At 43.5% G+C, this 20,595-nt stretch overlaps 1 protein-coding gene across 2 annotated transcripts in view; it reads right to left on the bottom strand.

The window, feature by feature from the left end:
* Positions 1–290: 290 nt before the first annotated feature.
* Positions 291–20,595, bottom strand: part of LOC132810548 (YTH domain-containing family protein 3-like) — a 42,790-nt gene continuing 22,485 nt past the window's right edge. For both annotated transcript variants that reach the window (XM_060822669.1, XM_060822670.1), the window contains one exon: positions 291–2,779. In XM_060822669.1, coding sequence (XP_060678652.1) covers positions 2,759–2,779 — 21 coding nt within the window. In that variant the 3' untranslated portion in view covers positions 291–2,758. The remainder of the gene's footprint in view (positions 2,780–20,595) is intronic.

Here is a 20,595-nt window from a genome sequence, read left to right as displayed (position 1 = left end):
AAATGGACTGTGTGACTATGTACATACTCAAGAGAATTGTGGTAATTCTGAACTGCCCACATTTACCTCAAAATTAAGATATTCAGATGAAATATTCATATGCAAAACTGATACATTGCATACAAAAATATAGATTACATTGACAAAAATCATGCAATCTAATTAGCACAATACAAAAATAATCCCACACAAGTGAAAACATTAAGTACTCAAATTAATGAGGCAAGACAATTTGATCTTTTGATCTTTAATTAAACATGAAACAGCAATTCAAAATTTGAGATAGAAAATGGAAAGTGACCAATGATGAGTGGGAAGATAAAGTAAATGGAGTAACATGTAAATTATGGCTTATTAATGCAAACAGAAAACAGCATATTTTTAAAAGTAGAACAATAGGAGGCCAGCTATTAATCAAGTTTTGTATAAGAAATATCAGAAATAGATCTTTTAAACATTATGCGATTTATATTTGATTGCAATACTGTTTCCTGGATAATGGCCTGAATAATGAGTTCAGTTTTGTAAATCTGTTCCTAAATTACTTTTACTGAACAAATCAAGTTATACCAGAAGTTTATTAGCATAACGAGGCCCATCAGGATGCAGGTAGACCTCCAAATTTGACACTGTTATACAATAAATCAGATAAAAATGCTACTGTTTTCCAAATCAAAGAACTTTTTTTTCCTATTCATGCAATACCTTCATTTCATTTAATCATGATATATTTCTTACTCTGCATTCTACTTCAATTTTCTTTCACAGGCCTACAGTTTAAAAACTTCAACTGAAGTAGATCAGCATTCAAGTTAAATTAACTCGACCAAAGTACACTGTATTTTGAAAACACGGAAACAAATTGCAATGCTAAAGCTCCCAGGTGAATATTATTTTGCTGTCAATCATTTAAAGACAGCTATATGGATAATTACTTTAGAGAGATCAGGAAAAGATGCATTACTCCATGCAACATACAGAGCGAGAGACAAAAGTGCATGCAATTTTTATAGGTAATAAAAGAGCTTCAAAAAGCTCATGAAAGCTTTCAGGAATTTACACTTTGTCGCAAACACTTGCAGTCTATCAATTAGGACAAATGATCTACGAAATAGGAGGGAAATTATACTAATTTAGAAAAAAATCTATTGTTGCCAGAAGACCAAGTAGTAGATCAAAAGGCAACTATTTTAGTCAGTACAGTACTAACTCATATCAGTACAAGTGGTGAATTGTGAGAGAAAACAAAAATCACAACTATGAGACTGCAATCAGGGAACTCCATAAAATAAATGCATAGAAGTTATACATATCAATGCAAATTTACACTCAGTTGTCTTTATACTAGTTCATTTAGTTTTAATATATGCAGGACTAAAAAGCAAATAAGCCATTTGTTACTTAGACTTCATGTACACAATGCAACTACTTGGGGATGATAAATTCTAAATATGCACTGCTCCTCTAATGTGGAAGATTTAAATGATCCTGGATATTATAAACACACAACTACAAGACCACATTAGGATACTGCCAAATTTAAATACATTGAAAAATAGTGTGCTAAAATAAGTTAAATAGCCTTTAAAATACAAACAGTAATTTTAAGCTCTGTGCTTATAAAAAGTCAATTTTCTATTAATTAGGCTATTGATACCTACTGAACATACATATTATAAATTAAGGCAATTACGTCAGAGTGTCAATATAGTGGTTGACGTAAACAGGAGTCTACGGGTTCAGTGTCTCCTAAGTTGGTTGATTTTCTGTAAAGTAGTATGAAAATGCGAAACATTGCAAATTAACTCATACCATAACACTTGCTAAACAAGTATTGGATTTATTAAGCTAGTGAATCACCTAGAGGAGAAAATTTTCCACTTCCATGATAATAATCTGCCAGAAAGGCAAACATTCAAAAGGTAGGAAGTTGTATTTAAAAGACATTACAGAAGTCTAAAAAGTTAAATCAAACTGAGGTACATTTACTTAGGACAGTGTCATCAATGTTTGTATCAAACATCTAGCATCTCCTCCATAGACAAATGCACTTTTCTGAAACCTATGTAATACATAGTACAATAAAGAAAGCATTGCATTTCACTGGTTGCACATACATTTTTAAAAATTATATTTCAGAACCAAGAATAATTTGGGGAAGAATTTTGCATAACTTCTGGTTTGTTTCACATTTGGCAAAATATTAATTCCATTTATTCACTTTATTTACTACAATAATTTTCACATAGGCAATATACTAGATTAGTTTAAACTAAAAATTACATGATATCCAAATGGTTTCTGCAGAGCTAAAATTAATTTAGAAATGAAACTTACAACAGAAAAATAGTATGTTGAAGAGCTAAGCATCGTGAAATCTCAGATCATTGACCAAACTACACTCATTAATTGTTAGTATTAAACAAATCCAAAAAAATTAATTGGTTTCTCACATTCACTCAATTTCTGGATTTCAACAGAGAGGTTGAGTTTATAAAGACAGTTATTGATTAAAAAGCTTTAGGAAGGCAGAAAGTGCTTGAAATATAGCGCTCAAATGTGTTTTGTGAGACAACGGTATAAGGGCAAATGCTGCAATGAGAACTAACAGGGAAAGCCAATCTTGTGTTCAAGTGTTTAAAAGAGGTCGCCTTGAGCAGTAAAGTTCCAATAACCATGGCTCCTGGAAGATACTAGCAAATTTCCAAGATTTGTGTCTTTAGTGTTGTAACTCTGGTACAGCATGTCCTTTCAGTTACTATTTGCTTCTATTCCGTTCCTGTAAAAACAGCAAGAAACAGGTGTTAGATGTTGGTTTGTGGCATTAATTATTTTAACAAAACTTCTATTTCCAATGACAAAACTGTCATATAAGCCAGGAAATATAATTCATACTGCCATAAGATGGATAAATGCAGAATAGTTTTGAATAGCTTAATTCAATGAAATACCAGTTCTCCATGCAGGATTCTTTTGGAAATGGCCAGAACACTACCACTATTTTTTTTAGGTCTAATAACATAAAGCCACTTTTGACTACTGGAGGTAAATTAGTACCAGTGTTGAGCTTAAAAAAATTCAAAAACAAAAGGTAACAATGTTATAAGAATATCATTCAAAACTGAAGAATGTGGGGAGTTAATAGTTGGCCCAGCATATGCTCCATATAAGATGTTTGTCAGGTTTGGTTTACTGATAAAGAGCATGGAAATAATTTAATAAAATACTTACAGCAAATTAAGCAAATAGTGTTCACAGAAAGTAAGCTTCAACCATATAAACACAGGTTAAAAAGACTTAGTGAACATGGCTGGTTTAAGTGGGTTGCTGCCCATTTATAGCATTTTCACTTTTCAGGAATAAATTATGTCTTTAAAATTATGAAACACCTCAAGATACTCTACAGGAGCATTATAAAGCAAGGGCACGTCTACCACAGATGCTTTTAGATTTCGTAATTGATTTGATTCAGTTTCAGGTAACAATTGACTTTCAGTGAAGTTACAAGTAGAGGCCCCAACTAAGACATATAAACTTGCTGAAGGAAGCTAAACTTAGTAAACTGAAGAAATAATGGAGTGATGGAGACCAAGGTGACTTTTTTAAAATTCATTTATTTGTGGGATGCTAGCATTGCTGGCTGGGCCCAGCATTTATTGGCATCCCTAGTTGCCCCTTGAGAAGGTGAGGGTGAGCTGCCTTTTTGAACTGCTGCAGTCCACCTGCTGTGGGTTGACTTGCAATGCCACTATGGAGGGAATTCCAGGATTTTGACCCAGCAACAGTGTAGGAACAGTGATATATTTCAAGCTGGTGACTGGTTTGGAGGGGATGGTGGTGTTCCAATATATCTGCTTCCCTTGGCCTTCCAGATGGAAGCGGTTGTGGATTTGGAAAGTGCTGTCTGAGGATCTTTGGTAAATTTCTGAAGTGCATCTTGTAGATAGTACACCCTGTTGCCACCAAGTGTCCGTGGTAGTGGACACAATGCCTATCAAACACCCTGCTTGGTCTGAATGGTGTCAAGCTTTCGGAGTGTTGCTGGGGATGCAATCACCTAGGCAAGTGGGAATAGTCCATCAGAGCCCTGTCTTGTGCCTTGTAGATGATGGACATGTTTTGGGGAGTCAGGTGGTGAGTTACTCGCTGCAGAATTCCAAGCCTCTGACCTGCTCTTGTAGCCACTGCTTTTATGTAGTGAGTGCAGCTGACTTTCAGATCAGTGATAACACCCAGGATGTTGATAGTGGGGGATTCAGTGAAGGTAACACCACTGAATGTCAAGGAGTGGTGGTTAGATGGTCTCTTGTTGGTGATGGTCATAGCCTGGCATTTGTGTGACGTGAATGTTATTTGCCAGTTGTCATCCCAAGCCTGGATATTGTCCAGATCTTGTTGCATTAGGACATGGATTGCTTCAAGCAGTGTTGACCCTTTCACAGAAGGAGCGGGAGCAGCGGAGGAAGTGATGAGGACCAGAGGGGCATCCGGGAAGGAAAGCAGTTACCATATATATCAGCAAGGCGGTTAAACCCGAGACTCTACTACTGTAGTGTGTCCCACCTGCCTTCCTCCTCTAACCTAGTTAATAAGGTAAGGCTCATTCTAAACATCCTCTATTAAATATAAGTTTGTTATTGATTTTATAGCAACTTGAACTAAGCTTTCTACTTTAGTACTGCGTGGGTATTCAGATAAGTCGGGTATGGATGCTAGGGCAGTTGCTTGCTCCTCCTGCGGAATATGGCAGGTGGGAGACATGGCACACGTCTCCGCTGGCTACATCTGCGGGAAGTGCACCCAACTCCAGCTCCTTGAAAACGGTGTTAGGGAATTGGAGCTGGAGCTGGATGAACTACAGATCATTCGGGAGGCAGAGGGGCTAATTGAGAGGAGTTACTGGGAGTTGGTCACTCTTCAGGGTCAGGACAAGGATAAATGGGTTACAGTTAGGGGGAGGAAAGGGGACAGTCAGACCGTGCAGAGATCCCCTGTGGACATTCCCCTCAGCAATAAGTATACTGTTTTGGATACCTGGGGGGGGGGGGGGGGGGGGGGGGGGGGGGGGGGGGGGGGGGGAGAATGACCTACCAGAGGAAAGCCATAGCAGTCAGTTCCTCTGGCACTGAGCCTGACACTGTGGCAAAGAAGGGAAGGGGGCAGAATAGAAAAGTACTCGTGGTAGGGGACTCGATAGTTAGGGGAATCGACAGGAGATTTTGTGGTCAGGATCGGGATTCCCGGAAGGTATGTTGCCTTCAGGATCCGGGACGTCTCCTATCGGGTGTATAAGGTTCTAAAAGGGGAGGGCGAACAGCCAGAAATCGTGTTACATATTGGCACTAATGATATAGCCAGGAAAAGGATCGAAGTGATTTCAGGGAGTTAGGATGGAAGCTGCAGAGCAGGACGAACAGAGTAGTGTTCTCTAGTTTACTACTGGTGCCACGAAATAGCGAGGCGAGGAACAGGGAGTGGGCACAGCTTAACACGTGGCTGCGCCACTGGTGTGGGAGGGAGGGCTTCAGGTATGTAGATAATGGAGATGCCTTCTGGGGAAGGTGGGACCTGTACAAGAAGGACGGGTTGCATCTGAACTGGAAGGGGACCAATGTCCTGGGTGGAAGGTTTGCTCGAGTAGTTCGAGAGGGTTTAAACTAGTTTGGCAGGGGGGTGGGAACCTGAGCTGTATACCGGAGGTGAGGGTTGATGCAGATGAGGCAATAGCAAGAGGTAGACCAGCCAGTGGGAAGGATTTTCCTGGGAAGGAACCAAGGGATCAGTTAAAGTGTGTTTGCTTTAACGCAAGGAGTATCAGGAATAAAAGTGACGAACTTAGAGCATTGATCAGTACCTGGTGCTATGATGTTGTGGCCATAACAGAGACATGGGTTTCTCAGGGGCAGGAATGGCTGCTGGATTTTCCAGGGTTTAGAGCATTTAAAAAGAATAGGGAGGAGGGAAAAAGAGGAGGGGTGTAGCATTACTAATCAGAGAGGATATCACAGCTACAGAAGCTTTCATTGTCGAGGACGATCTGCCTACCGAGTCAGTATGGGTGGAAATTAGGAACAAGGGAGCAGTCACCTCATTAGGGGTTTACTACAGGCTCCCCAATAGCAGCAGGGAGATGGAAGAAAGCATAGGTCGGCAGATTTTGGAAAAGTGTGGACGTAGTAGGATTGTTGAAATGGGTGACTTTAACTTTCCCAATATTGATTGGAATCTCCTTCAAGCAGAAGATTTGAATGGAGCTGTTTTTGTAAGGTGTGTTCAGGAGGGTTTCCTAACTCAGTACATTGACAGGCCGACGAGGAGAGAGGCCATTCTAGACTTAGTGCTCAGAAACGAGCCGGGCCAGGTATCAGATCTTGTGGTGGGAGAGCATTTTGGTGATAGTGATCGCAATGATTTAATGATTTGGATGAGGGGACTGGGGGCATTCTAGCGAAGTTTGCCAATGATACGAAGTTAGGTGGACAGGCAGGTAGTACTGAGGAAGTGGGGAGGCTACAGAAGGATCTAGACAGGTTGGGAGAGTGGTCCAGGAAATGGCTGATGGAATTTAACGTGAGCAAGTGTGAGGTCTTGCACTTTGGCAAAAAGAATAAAAGCATAGACTACTTTCTAAATGGTGAGAAAATTAGTAAAGCCAAAGCACAAAGGGATCTGGGAGTGCTGGTCGAGGATTCTCTAAAGGTAAACATGCAGGTTGAGTCCGTGATTAAGAAAGCGAATGCAATGTTGTCTCTTATATCAAGAGGGTTGGAATATAAAAGCAGAGATGTACTACTGAGACTTTATAATGCTCTGGTTAGGCCCCATTTGGAGTACTGTGTCCAGTTTTGGTCCCCACACCTCAGGAAGGACATACTAGTACTGGAACGTGTCCAGCGGAGATTCGCACGGATGATCCCTGGAATGGCAGGTCTAACATATGAGGAACGGCTGAGGATACTGGGATTGTATTCGTTGGAGTTTAGAAGATTGAGGGGAGACTTAATAGAGACATACAAGATAATACATGGCTTGGAAAAGGTGGACGCTAGGAAATTGTTTCCGTTAGGCGAGGTGACTAGGATGCGTGGACACAGCCTTAGAATTAGAGCGGGTCAATTCAGAACAGAAATGTGGAGGCATTTCTTCAGCCAGGGAGTGGTGGGCCTGTGGAATTCATTGCCACGGAGTGCAGTGAGGCCGGGACGCTAAATGTCTTCAAGGACAAGATTGATAGATTCTTGTCGTCTCGAGGAATTAAGGGCTACGGGAGAACGCTGGTAAGTGGAGTTGAAATGCGCATCAGCCATGATTGAATGGCGGAGTGGACTCGATGGGCCGAATGGCCTTACTTCCACTCCTATGTCTTATGGTCTTATGGCAACTGCCTCACATTCTACATAACTATGGAGAAAGAGAGGATTAGGCAAAATGGGAGGATATTTAATTGGGGAAGAGGAAACTATGATGCGATTAGACATAAGTTAGGAAGCATGGATTGGGAGCAATTGTTCCATGATAACGCACTATAGACATGTGGAGACTGTTTGAGGAACAGTTGTTGCAAGTGATGAATAAATATGTCCCTCTGAGACAGGCAAGAAGGGGTAAGATAAAGGAACCTTGGACGATGAGAGCGGTGGAGCTTCTCGTCAAAAGGAAAAAGGTAGCTTACATAAGGTGGAGGAAGCTAGGGTCAAGCTCAGCTCTACAGGCAGGCAAGGAAGGAGCTTAAAAATGGTCTGAGGAGAGCCATGAAGGGGCACGAGAAAGGCTTGACAGAACGGATTAGGCAGAACACAAAGGCATTTTACACTTGTGAGGAATAAGAGAATGGTCAAAGAAAGAGTAGGGCCGATCAGGGACAGCATAGGGAATGTGTGTGTGGAGTCTGAGGTGGTAGGGGGAGCCCTAAATAAATTTTTTGCTTGTCTTTACTAAAGAAAAGGACCTTGTAGTGAATGAAACCATTGAGGAGCAAGTAAGCATGCTGGAACGGATAGAGATTGAGGAAGCTGATGTGCTGAAAATTTTGTCAAACATTAAGATTGACAAGTCGCCAGGCTGGGACCAGATTTGTCCTCGGCTTTGGGAAACGAGAAATGTAATTGATTCGCCACTTGCGAAGATCTTTTCATCCTCGCTCTCCACTGGAGTCATACCTGAGGACTGGAGAGAGGCAAACGTAATTCCTCTCTTCAACAAAGAAAGTAGGGAAATTCCCAGCAATTACAGACCAGTAAATCTCACGTCTGTCGTCTGCAAGGTGTTAGAAAGGATTCTGAGGATAGGATTTATGACCATCTGGAAGAGCATGGCTTGGTTAAATGCGTCAACACAGCTTTGAGGGGGGCAGGTCATGCCTCACTAACCTTATCGAGTTCTTTGAGGATGTGACTAAAAGTGTTGATGAGGGTCGAGCTGTGGATGTGGTGTATATGGACTTCAGCAAAGCATTTGGTAAGGTTCCCCATGGTAGGCTCATTCAGAAGGTCAGGAGGAATGGGATTCAGGGGAACATAGCTGTCTGGATACAGAATTGGCTGGCTAACAGAAGACAGCAAGTGGTAGTAGAAGGAAAATATTCTGCCTGGAAGTCCAGGTTTCCACAGGGCTCTGTCCTTGGGCCTCTATTGTTTGTAATTTTTATTAATGACTTGGATGAGGGGATTGAAGGATGGGTCAGCCAGTTTGCAGATGACACAAAGGTTGGAGGTGTCTTCAACAGTATAGAGGGTTGTTGTAGGCTGCAGCGGGACATCGACAGCATGCAGAGATGGGTTGAGAGGTGGCAGATGGAGTTCAACCTGGATAAATGCGAGGTGATGCATTTTGGAAGGTCGAATTTGAAAGCTGAGTACAGGATTAAGGATAGGATTCTTGGGAGTGTGGAGGAACAGAGGGATCTTGGTGTGCAGGTACATACATCCCTTAAAATGGCCACCCAAGTGGACAGGGTTGTTAAGATTAGATTAGATTACTTACAGTGTGGAAACAGGCCCTTCGGCCCAATAAGTCCACACCGACCCGCCGAAGCGCAACCCACCCATTCCCCTACATTTACCCCTTTAACTAACACTATGGGCAATTTAGCATGGCCAATTCACCTGATCTGCACATCTTTGGACTGTGGGAGGAAACTGGAGCACCCGGAGGAAACCCACACACACACACACGGGGAGAATGTGCAAACTCCACACAGTCAGTCGCCTGAGGTGGGAATTGAACCCGGGACTCTGGCGCTGTGAGGCAGCAGTGCTAACCACTGTGCCACCCACTAGAAAGCATTTGGTGTTTTGGCTTTCATTAACAGGGGTACTGAGTTTAAGAGTCGTGAGATCTTGTTGCAGCTCGACAAAACTTTGGTTAGACCGCACTTGGAATACTGCGTCCAGTTCTGGTCGCCCTATTATAGGAAAGATGTGGATGCTTTGGAGAGGGTTCAGAGGAGGTTTACCAGGATGCTGCCTGGACTGGAGGGCTTCTCTTATGAGGAGAGGTTGATTGAGCGAGGACTTTTTTCATTGGAGAAAAGGAGGAGAAGAGGGGACCTAATTGAGGTATACAAGATAGTGAGAGGCATAGATAGAGTCGATAGCCAGAGACTATTTCCCAGGGCAGAAATGACTAACACGAGGGGTAATAGTTTTAAGCTGGCTGGAGGAAAGTATAGAGGGGATGTCAGAGAGTTGTGAGAGCATTGAATGCGTTGCCAGCAGCAGCTGTGGAGGCAGGGTCATTGGGGATATTTAAGAGACTCCTGGACATGCATATGGTCACAGACATTTGAGGGTGCATACACATGAGGATCAGTGGTCGGCATAACATCGTGGGCTGAAGGGCCTGTTCTGTGCTGTACTGTTCTATGTTCTAATATCTCGGGAGTCGCGAATGTTGCTGAACATTTTGTAATCGGTGAACATCTCCATTCTGACCTTAAGATGGAGGGAAAGTCATTGAAGAAGCAGCTGAAGGTTGGGCCTTGAAGACTACCCTGAGGGACTCCTGCAGAGATGTCCTGGGGCTGAAATGACTTACCTGCAACAATTATGACCATCTTCCTACCTGTCAGGTATGACTCTAAGCACTGGAGTTTTCTCCCTAATACTCATTAATTCCAGCTTTGCTTGGGCTCCTTGAAGCCACACTCCTCCGAATGCAGCCTTGATGTCAAGGGCTGTGACACACCTCACCTCAGGAATTCAGCTCTTTTGTCCATGATCAAACCAAGACTAGAATGAGTCAGGAGCTGAATTGATCTGGCGGAACCGAAACTGGGCAGCACTGAGCAGATGACGCTTGATAACACTGCTGATGACATGTCCATCACTTTACTGATGACTGACAGTAGACTGATGGGCTGGTAAATGGCCGCATTGCATTTGTCCTTATTTTATGTAAAAGTCATTCTGCTATTATGTGACAGTAGTGTGTTGCTCTGTGACTTCGCTATAGAAAATGGTGCAATGGAAAACCACTATAGAAAATTACGCTGTGGAAGATCACTAATAGAAAATCTCTATACCTGTTCAGCAAAAAGTTTGTGTTACCTAAACAACACCCAAACGCGCATTACTGCCAATTCGCACTGACAAAGTGCACTTTATAGCAGAATGACCTGTACAGGATATACTGAGAATGGTATAAATTGAAAATAGGAGACTCCTACAACAGAAATGTGAAGTACAAAATCACAATGTACAATGAAACAGGTGGATGACCTGCCTTAATATGATCACTATTATACTAGACTGATGCAATTAGTCATATAACATACCAGGAACATGACATGAAGATGTTCAGATTGTTTAAGGGAGCGACTAGCATCAATAAAGTCTGAAGTGCAGTGACAGTAAATGCAAATTCATTATTTCTGATAGCTACCTGGGCACTGATAAGCCCTTATCACCATTCCTGATGAAGGGCTTATGCCTGACACATTGATTCTCCTGCTCCTTGGATGCTGCCTGACCTGCCATGTTTTTCCAGCACCACACGCTCGACAGCAGATAAGGGGATAATAATGAGAAGAGATGCAGTCAATGCGGGACTGAGGGTATTGTAATTAAATGCAAGCAATATGGGAAACAAACAAGTTTCCAGCACAGATTGAAATTGGCAGGAACAATGCTATGGGAATCAGAGAGACATGGCTGCAAGGGGATTAAGGCTAGGAATTAAATATCCAAAGATATACAGATGGGAAGAGTTGCTTTGTTAGTAAGAAATGAAATTAAATCAATAGCTAGTCACACAGAGTTGGAAGGCGGAGAACCAATGTAGGTAGATTTCAGGAAATGCAAAGGAAAAGACGCCCTAGTGTGAGTTAATTAGAGGCCTCCTAACAGTAGTCAGTACGTTGGGAAGAAAATAAATCAGGAGATTAAAAAAGGTATGTAAGAAAGGCAGTATTACAATAATCACAGAGACTCCAATATGTAGGTGGACTGGAAAAATCAAGTTGGTCACAGATCCCAAGAAAAGGAATTTGTGGAATGTCCAACAGATGGAACAGCTTGTGTAGCCCACTAGTGAACAGGCAATTCTAGATTAGGTTCCCCATGGGAGACTGGTGAGCAAGACTCGATCTCATGCAATACAGAAGAACTCACCATTCAGATACAGAACTGGCTCAAAGATAGAAGACAAGTGGTGGTGGAGGGTTGTTTTTCAGACTGGAGGCCTGTGACCAGTGGAGTGCCACAAGAATCGGTGCTGGGTCTGTTATTTTCATCATTTATATAAATGATTTGGATGTGAGCATCAGAGGTACAGTTACTAAGTTTGCAAATGACACCAAAATTGGAGGTGTAGTGGACAGCGAAGGAGGTTACCTCAGATTACAACAGGATCTTGATCAGATGGGCCAATGGGCTGAGAAGTGGCAGATGGAGTTTAATTTAGATAAATGTGAGGTGCTGCATTTTGGGAAAGCAAATCTTAGCAGGACTTATACACTTAATGGTAAGGTCCTGGGGAGTGTTGCTGAACAAAGAGCCCTTGGAGTGTAGGTTCACAGCTCCTTGAAAGTAGAGCCACAGGTAGATAGGATAGTGAAGGCAGCATTTGGTATGTTTTTTTTATTGGTCAGAGTATTGAGTACAGGAGTTGGGAGGTCATGTTGTGGCTGTACAGGACATTGGTTAGACCACTGCTGGAATACTGCATGAGATTTATTCTCCTTCTGTCGGAAAGATGTTGTGAAACTTGAAAAGGTTCAGAAAAGATTTACAAGGATGTTGCCAGGGTTGGAGGATTTGTGCTTTCAGGAGAGGCTGAACAGGCTAGAACTGTTTTCCCTGGAGCGTCAGAGGCTGAGGGGTGACCTTATAGAGGTTTATAAAATCATGAGGAGCATGGATAGGATAAATAGACAAGATATTGTCCCTGGGGTGGGGGAGTCCAGAACTAGAGGGCATAGGTTTAGGGTGAGGGGGGAAAAGATTTTTTAAAGGGCAACTTTTTCACGCAGAGGATGGTACATGTATGGAATAAGCTGCCAGAGGAAGGGGTGGAGGCTAGTACAATTGCAATATTTAAAAAGCATCTGGATGGGTATATGAATAGGAAGGGTTTGAAGGGATATAGGCCAGGTGCTGGCAGGTGGGACTAGATTGGGTTGGAATATCTGGTCGGCATGGACCGAAGGGTCTGTTTCCTTACTGTACATCTCTATGACTCGATGTGCAATGAGGCAGACTTAATTAGGCAGTTTAAGGTGAAGGAGCCCCTAGGGGGCAGTGACCGTAACCTGACAGAATTCACCCTACAGTTTGAGAGGGAGAAGCTGGAATCAGATAAAACAGTATTACAATTGAGTAAAGGAACTACAAAGATATAAGGATGGAGCTGGTCAGAGTTGTTTGGAAGGACAGCCTAGAAGGGAAGGTGGTGGAGCAGCAATGTCATACAGTCATAGATGTGCAGCACAGAAACAGACCCATCGGTTGAGGTCGTCCATGCTAACCAGACATCTTAAATTAATCTAGTCCCATTTGCCAGCATTTGACCCATACTCCTCTAAACTGTTCCTGTTCATGAACCCATCTAGATCCTTTTAAATGTTGTAATCGTAATAGCATCCTTCACCTTCTCTAACAACTCGTTCCATAGATTAGATTACTTACAGTGTGGGAACAGCCCTTCCGCCCAACAAATCCACACCGACCCACCGAAGCGCACCCACCCAGACCCATTCCCCTACATTTACCCCTGCACCTAACACTACGGGCAATTTAGCATGGCCAATTCACCTAACCTGCACATTTTGGACCGTGGGAGGAAACCGGAGCACCCGGAGGAAACCCACGCAGACACGGGGAGAATGGGCAAACTCCACACAGTCAGTCGCCTGAGGTGGGAATTGAACCCGGGTCTCTGGCGTTGTGAGGCAGCAGTGCGAACCACTGTGCCACCGTGCCGCCCAGAGATGCACCACCCTCTGTGTGACAAGTTGCCCCTTACGTTTCTCAAGTCTTTCCCCTCTCACTTTAGAAGAAACATTGAAAGGAGGATGAGCCAACCATGGCTGACAAGTGAAGTCAGGGAGAGTAGAAAAGCAGGACAAAACAAAACATACAATGTAGCGAAGACAAGTGGAACACTTTTAAAAAGCAGCAGACAGTAACTGAAAAAGCAATAGTGGGAGAAATGATAAAATGAGGACAAGCTAAACCCCAGGTTATCAAAAAATCCCTACAGTACAGACAAAGTCATATGGCCCATGAAATCTGTAGACCGTCCAAAAAGCAACCCACCCACTGCCCCACCCAGCCCCAACACATCCTCATTGTCCACTGGAGTAGTGCCAAATTATTGGACGGTGGCAAATGTTATTTTCTTATTCAAGAAAGGGAATAGGGATACCCTGGGAATTACAGACCGGTCGATATTACATCTGTGGTGGGCTAAGTATTGGAGAGGATTCTGAGAGACAGGATTTCTGATTACTTGGAAAGCTATAGTTCGATTAGAGATAGCATGGTTTTGAGGTGAGGCAGGTCATACCTCACAAACCTGACTGAATTCTTTGAGGATTTGACCACACATTGAAGATAGAGCAGTGGATGTGGTGTACATCAATTTCAGTGAGGCAGTTGATAGGGTTCCTCATTGTAGGCTCATTCAGAAAGTAAGGAGGCATGGGAGACAGGGAAATCTGGCTGTCTGGATAGAGAATTGGCTGGTCCACACACAACCGAGGGTGGCGGTTGAGTAATCACCCTGGAGCTTGGTGTTTCGCAGGGAACAGTTCTGGGACCTCAGCTCTTTGTGATTTTTATAAATTATTTGGATGAGGGAGTGAAGAGTGGGTTAGGAAACTTGCCAATGACACAAAGGTTAGAGGAGTTGTGGATAATGTGGAGGGCTACTGTAGGTTGCAATGGGACGTGGACAGGATGCAGAACTGGGCTGATAAGTGACAAATGGAGTTCAACCTGGAAAAGTGTGAAGTGATTCACTTTCGAAGGTCGAATTTAAATGTAAATGTTAAAGGCAGGATTCTTGGCAGAGTGGAGGAACAGAGGGATCTTAGGATCCACATCCACAGATCCCTCAAAGTTGCCACCCAAGTGGAGAGGATAGTTGACAGAACATAGAACATTACAGTGCAATTACAGGCTCTTCGGCCCTCGATGTTGCGCCGACCTGTGAAACCAATATGAAGCCCATCTAGCCTACACTGTTCCATTCTCGAACATATGCCTATCCAATGACCATTTAAATGCCCTTAATGCTGGTGAGTCAATAACTGTCCTAGGCAGGGCATTCTATGCCCCTAATAATCTGAGTAAAGAACTTACCTCGGACATCTGTCCTATATCTATCATCCCTCAATTTAAAGCTATGTCTCCTTATGCTAGCCATCGCCATAGAAAAAAGGCTCTCACTGTCCACCCTATCTAATCCTCTGATCATCTTGAACATCTCGAAAGTCACCTCTCAACCTTCTTCTCTAACAAAAGCAGCCTCAAGTCCTTCAGCCTCTCCTCATAAGACCTTCCCTCCAGACCAGGCAACATCCTGATATATCTCTTCTGCACCCTTTCCAACGCTTCCACATTCTTCCTATAATGCGGCGACCAGAACTGTACGCAATTCTCCAAGTGCGGCCACACCAGCGTTTTGTACAGTTGCAGCATGATTTCACGGTTTCAAAACTCAATCCCTCTTCCAATAAAAGCTAACAGACATCCCCTTCTTAACAACCCTATCAACCTGACTGGCAACTTTCACGGATCATGCACATGGACACCAGATCTCTCTGCTCATCTATACGACCAAGAATCTTACCATCAGCCCAGGACTCTGTATTCCTGTTGCTCCTTCCAAAATGAATCACCTCACACATTTCCGTATTAAACTTCATTTGCCACTTCTCAGCCTAGCTCTGCAGCTTATCTATGTCCCTCTGTAGAGTAAAAAGTGAGGTCTGCAGATGCTGGAGATCAGCTGAAAATGTGTTGCTGGTTAAAGCACAGCAGGTCAGGCAGCATCCAAGGAACAGGATGTCCCTCTGTAACCTGCAACATCCTTCCGCAATGTCCACAACCCTACCAACGTTAGTATCAGCCACAGATTTACTATCCCATTCTTTTATGCCCTCATCCAGGTCATTTATAGAAGTGACAAACACCAATGGACCCAAACAGATCCTTGCATACATCACTAGTAACTGAACTCCAGGATGAACATTTCCCATCAACCACCACCCTCTGCCTTCTTTCAGCTAGACAATTTCTGATTCAAACCCCTAAATCCCCCTCAATCCCATGCCTCCGTATTTTGTGCAACAGCCTACCGTGGGGAACCTGATCAAACGCTTCACTGAAATTCATATACACATTAGCTTTACTCTCATCCACCTGTTTGACCACCTTCGCAAAGAACTCAATAAGGTTTGCAAGGCCTTGTGACCTACCCCTCACAAAACAGTGTTAACTATCCCTAATCAACTTAGTCCTGGTCAAATATTCCTTTCTAAATGATTATAAGTCCTTTCTCATTATCCTTTCCGACACTTTACCCACAAGCGAAGAAAGGCTTACTGGCAGATAATTACCAGGGTTGTCTCTATTCCCCTTCTTGAACAAGGGCATATTTGTTATCCTCCAGTCTTCTGGCACTATTACTGGAGACAATGATGACAAAGATCAAAGCCACAGGCTCTGCAATCGCCTCTCTAGTTTCCCAGAGAATCCTAGGATAAATCCCTACCAGCCCATGGGACTTCTCTTTTCACACTTCCCAGAGGTCCTCCTTATGAACCTCAATCCTGTCTCATCTAATAGCCAGTATCTCAGTATTCGCTTCGACAATGTTGTCTTTTTCCTGTGTGAATACTGACGAAAAATATTCATTTAGCACCTCTCCTATGTCCTCAAATTCCACCAGAACCTCCCACTGCTGTCCTTAACCGAGTCTAATCTTACCCTAGTAATTCTTTTATTCCTGACATACCTGTAGAAAGCTTTAGAGTTTTCCTTGATCCTACCTGCCAAAGACTTCTTGAGTCTCTTCTTAGCTCTCTCTTTAGGTCCTTCTTGGCTAACTTGCAACTCTGTCGGGCCTTAACTGAGGCTTCACGTCTCATCTTTACATAAGCCGCCTCCTTCCTCTTGAACAGAGATTCAACTTCTTTAGTAAACCACACTCCCTCACTCGACCACTACCTCCCCGCCTGACAGGTACATATTTATCAAGGACACACAGTAGCTTTTCCGTGAATAAGCTCCACATTTCAATCAAGCTCATCCTTACAGTTTCCTTCCCTATCCTATGCATCCTAAATCTTGTCTAATTGCATCATAATGGCCTTTTCCCAGCAACATCTCTTGCCCTGTGGTATACACCTATCCTTTTTCATTGCTAAAGTAAACATAACTGCACTGTGGTCACTATCACAAAAGTGCTTATCTACCTCCAAATCTAACACCAGGGCGGGTTCATTATCCAGAACCAAATCCAATGTGGCTTCGCCCCTTGTTAGCCTGTCTACATATGGTGTCAGGAAACCATCCTGCACACACTGGACAAAAAGTGACCCATTTAAAGTACTTGAATTATAGCATTTCTAGTAATATTTGGAAAGTTAAATTCCCCCATAGCATCTACCCTGCTCTATCCAGAATCATCTTTGCAATTCTCTACATCTCTGGAACTATTCAGAGACTTGTAGAAATCTCCCAACAGCATGACCTCTCCTTGCTTGTTTCTAACCTCAGCAGATATGTTCCCATCAAATGTCCTCTCTGCCACCATAATACTATCTTTGACTAACAATGCCACATCTCCTCCTCTTTTACCATCTTCCCTGTTCTTCCTGAAACATCTAAATGCTGGACCCTACAACAACCATTCCTGTCTCTGCTAAACCAGGTCTCTGAAATGGCCACAACATTGGAGTCCCAGCTATCAACCCGTGCTGAAAGTTCACCACCTTATTCTGGATGCTCCTGCCGTTGAAGTAGACACACTTCAAACCCACCTTCCTGCCTGCTGGTACGCTCTTGCAACCTTGAAACCTTATTTATGACCTCACTACTCTCAACCTCTATACACTGGAGCTACAATGGGGTGCTGCAGGCAAGGATAATGCATTAACAAGGTAGAAAAGCAGTCATTATGAAGAGCCATTTAACAAGATGAGGCAGCATTCAGTATGGTGTGTTGGCTTTCACTATCAGGGGAATTGAGTTTAAGAGCTGTGAGGTTATGCTGCAGCTCTATAAAGCCTTGATGAGACTACACTTGGAACAGTGTTCAGTTCTGGTTGTCTCATTATAGGAAAGATGTGGAAACTTTAGATGTACAGGGTATAAGCAGGCAGGGAAATAGTTAAGTTCTGAGATTTGTGAAACAAGAGATTCAGCTGAGAATGACTCAGATCAGATAACTAGGAGAAAGTGAGGACTGCAGATGCTGGAGATCAGAGCTGAAAGTGTGTTGATGGAAAAGCGCAGTAGGTCAGGCAGCATCCAAGGAGCAGGAGAGTCGACGTTTCGGGCATGAGCCCTTCTTCAGTTCTGGTCACCTCATTATAGGAAGGGCTGAAGAAGGGCTCATGCCCGAAACATCGACTCTCCTGCTCCTTGGATGCTGCCTGACCTGCTGCGCTTTTCCAGCAACATATTTTCAGCTCAGATAACAACTTACAGTTAACAATGGGGTGCTGCAGGCAAGGGTAATGGGTTAACAAGGTGGAAAAGCAGTCATTATGTACAGCCATTTAACAAGATGAGGTAGAATTCAGTATGCGATGTCAGTTCACAAAGGGAAAGTATTCATGTGAAGTCAGTTATTTATCGTGTAACAGCAGATGGCTTAACCTTTATTATTCACACTCGCTGATTGTAATGGTCACTCCATCAATATGTATGTTGCCTTATCTGGATGCTCCTCCCTCTAAAAAGACTATATAGTTAATTGAGAAATTGCTGTTCCAGAGAAGACCGAGGACTCATGTCTCTGTGCATACGCAATCGTTCTCTCTTCCTCCAGGGCCCAGAGTAAAGATGAAGGAGCTAAAACTACTCTGTATCTGAGTATTTTGCTTTGACTGGGGGTGGGGGCGCAATGGGATGACAATATAGTAAGTGTGCAGAGGAGATTTATCAGAATGCTGCCTAGACTGGAGGGCATGTTTATGAAGAAAGGTTGTGCGAGCGAGGGCTTTTCTCATTGGAGCAATGAAGGATGAGAGGTGACTTGACAGAGGTGGGCAAGATGTTTTCTTAGATTGAAAATAGGCCATTTGGCCCAACACGTCCACAATGATCCTCCGAAGAGTAACCCACCCAGGCCCATTCCCCTACCGTATATTTACCCCTAACTATTTTACTAATGCACCTAACACTATGGGCAATTTAGCATAGCCAATTCATATGACCTGCACATCTTTAGACCGTGGGAGGAAACCAGGACACCCAGAGGAAACCCAAGATGACAAGGGGAGAAAGTGCAAACTCCACACAGACAGTGGCCCGAGGCAGAAATCGAACCCAGGTCCCTGGCGCTATGGGGCAGCAGTGCGAACCACTGAGCTACCGTGCCGCCCCAAAGATGATGAGAACCATAGATAGAGTGGATAGCCAGAGACTTTTGCCCATGGTGGAAATGTCTATCACGAGGTGGCATAATTTTAAGGTAATTGGGGGGAGGTTTAGGGGAGATGTCAGAGATATGTTCTTTACACAGAGTGGTGGGTGCGGGGAAAGCAGCGCCACCAGTGGCAGTAGAGTCAGATACATTAAGAACATTTAAGAGACTCTTGGAAGATAGTACAGGAAAGGTATGTTGGTTAGTCTGATCTTAGAGCAGGATAAAAGGCCGGCACCACACATGGGCCAAAGGGCTTGTACTGTGCTGCACTGTTCTATTTGTTCTATGTTCTATCAACTCACCTAGTCGCACATGCCATTTAGCATGGCGAATCCACCTAACCTGCACATTTTTGGGTTGTAGGAGGAAACCAGAACGTCCAGTGGAGTATAGCTGAGAAGATTGTGGAAGCATTGTGGTGCTCCTTTAGGAATCACTGGAGTCGGGGGAATGCCAAAGCACTGGAAAATGGCTAATATAACACTGTTTAAGAAGGGAGGGAAGCAGCAGATTGGGAATTATAGGCAGGATAGCCTGAATTCAGTCATTGATAAGATTTTCAACTCCATTAAGGACGGGTTTGCAAAATACTTGGAAGTACATGGTAAACTGTGTCAGCATGGCTTCATCAAGGAGTCATGTCTGACAAATTTGTTGGAATTCTTTGAGGTGGTGACAAGAAGGATAGACAACAGAAAGCCCATAACATGATCTATTTGGATATCCAGATGTTCTTGTGACAAGGTGCCAAACAGGAGGTTATTAAATAAGAGCCAACCTGTTAGGGGCAAAGCACTGGCATGGACAGAGGACTGACTGACTGACACAAGGCAGAGAGTGGGGAAAAAGGGATTTCTTTCAGGAAGGTAGCCAGCGACAAATGGAGTTCCGCAGGGGTCAGTGTTCAAACTACAATTGTTCACATTAAACATCGTGGCAGCACAGTGGCTCAGTGGTTAGCACCGCTGCCTCACAATGCCACAGACACAGCATCGGACGACCGTCTGAGTGGAGTTTGCACATTCTCCCTGTCTGAGGGTTTCCTCTGGGTCTCCAGTTTCCTCCCACAATCTAAACATGTGCAGGTCAGATGAATTGGCCATGCTAAATTGCCAAGTCGGGGTAAATATAAGGTAGGAGAATGGGGGGGGTGAAGGTTGGTTACTGGTCGGTGCAGACTTGTTGGGCCAAAGGACCTGCTTCCACCCTGCAGGGAATCTAATCTAAAAAAACGGTCTGCGCAAACGGACTAAGGGCACTATTGCTACATTTGCAGGTGGCACAAAGATAGTTGGAAGGATAGGTATGTTGAGAACGTGACGAGATGGGAGCAGAACTTTTGACCGGCTAGAAAAGTGGTCAAAGTAGCAGCAAATGGAACACAATGCAGGAAAATGTTATGCACTTTGGTCAGAAGAATAGAGGTTCTAAGTACTTTCTAAATGAGGAAAGGCTTTGGAAATTTGAAGCTCAAAGCGACATACAAGTTGATTAGAG

Source organism: Hemiscyllium ocellatum, chromosome 4 (assembly GCF_020745735.1).
Source record: "Hemiscyllium ocellatum isolate sHemOce1 chromosome 4, sHemOce1.pat.X.cur, whole genome shotgun sequence".
NCBI lineage: Eukaryota > Metazoa > Chordata > Chondrichthyes > Orectolobiformes > Hemiscylliidae > Hemiscyllium > Hemiscyllium ocellatum.
The sequence above is the reverse complement of the archived record's forward strand: the minus strand, read 5'-3'. Positions and strand labels throughout refer to the sequence as shown.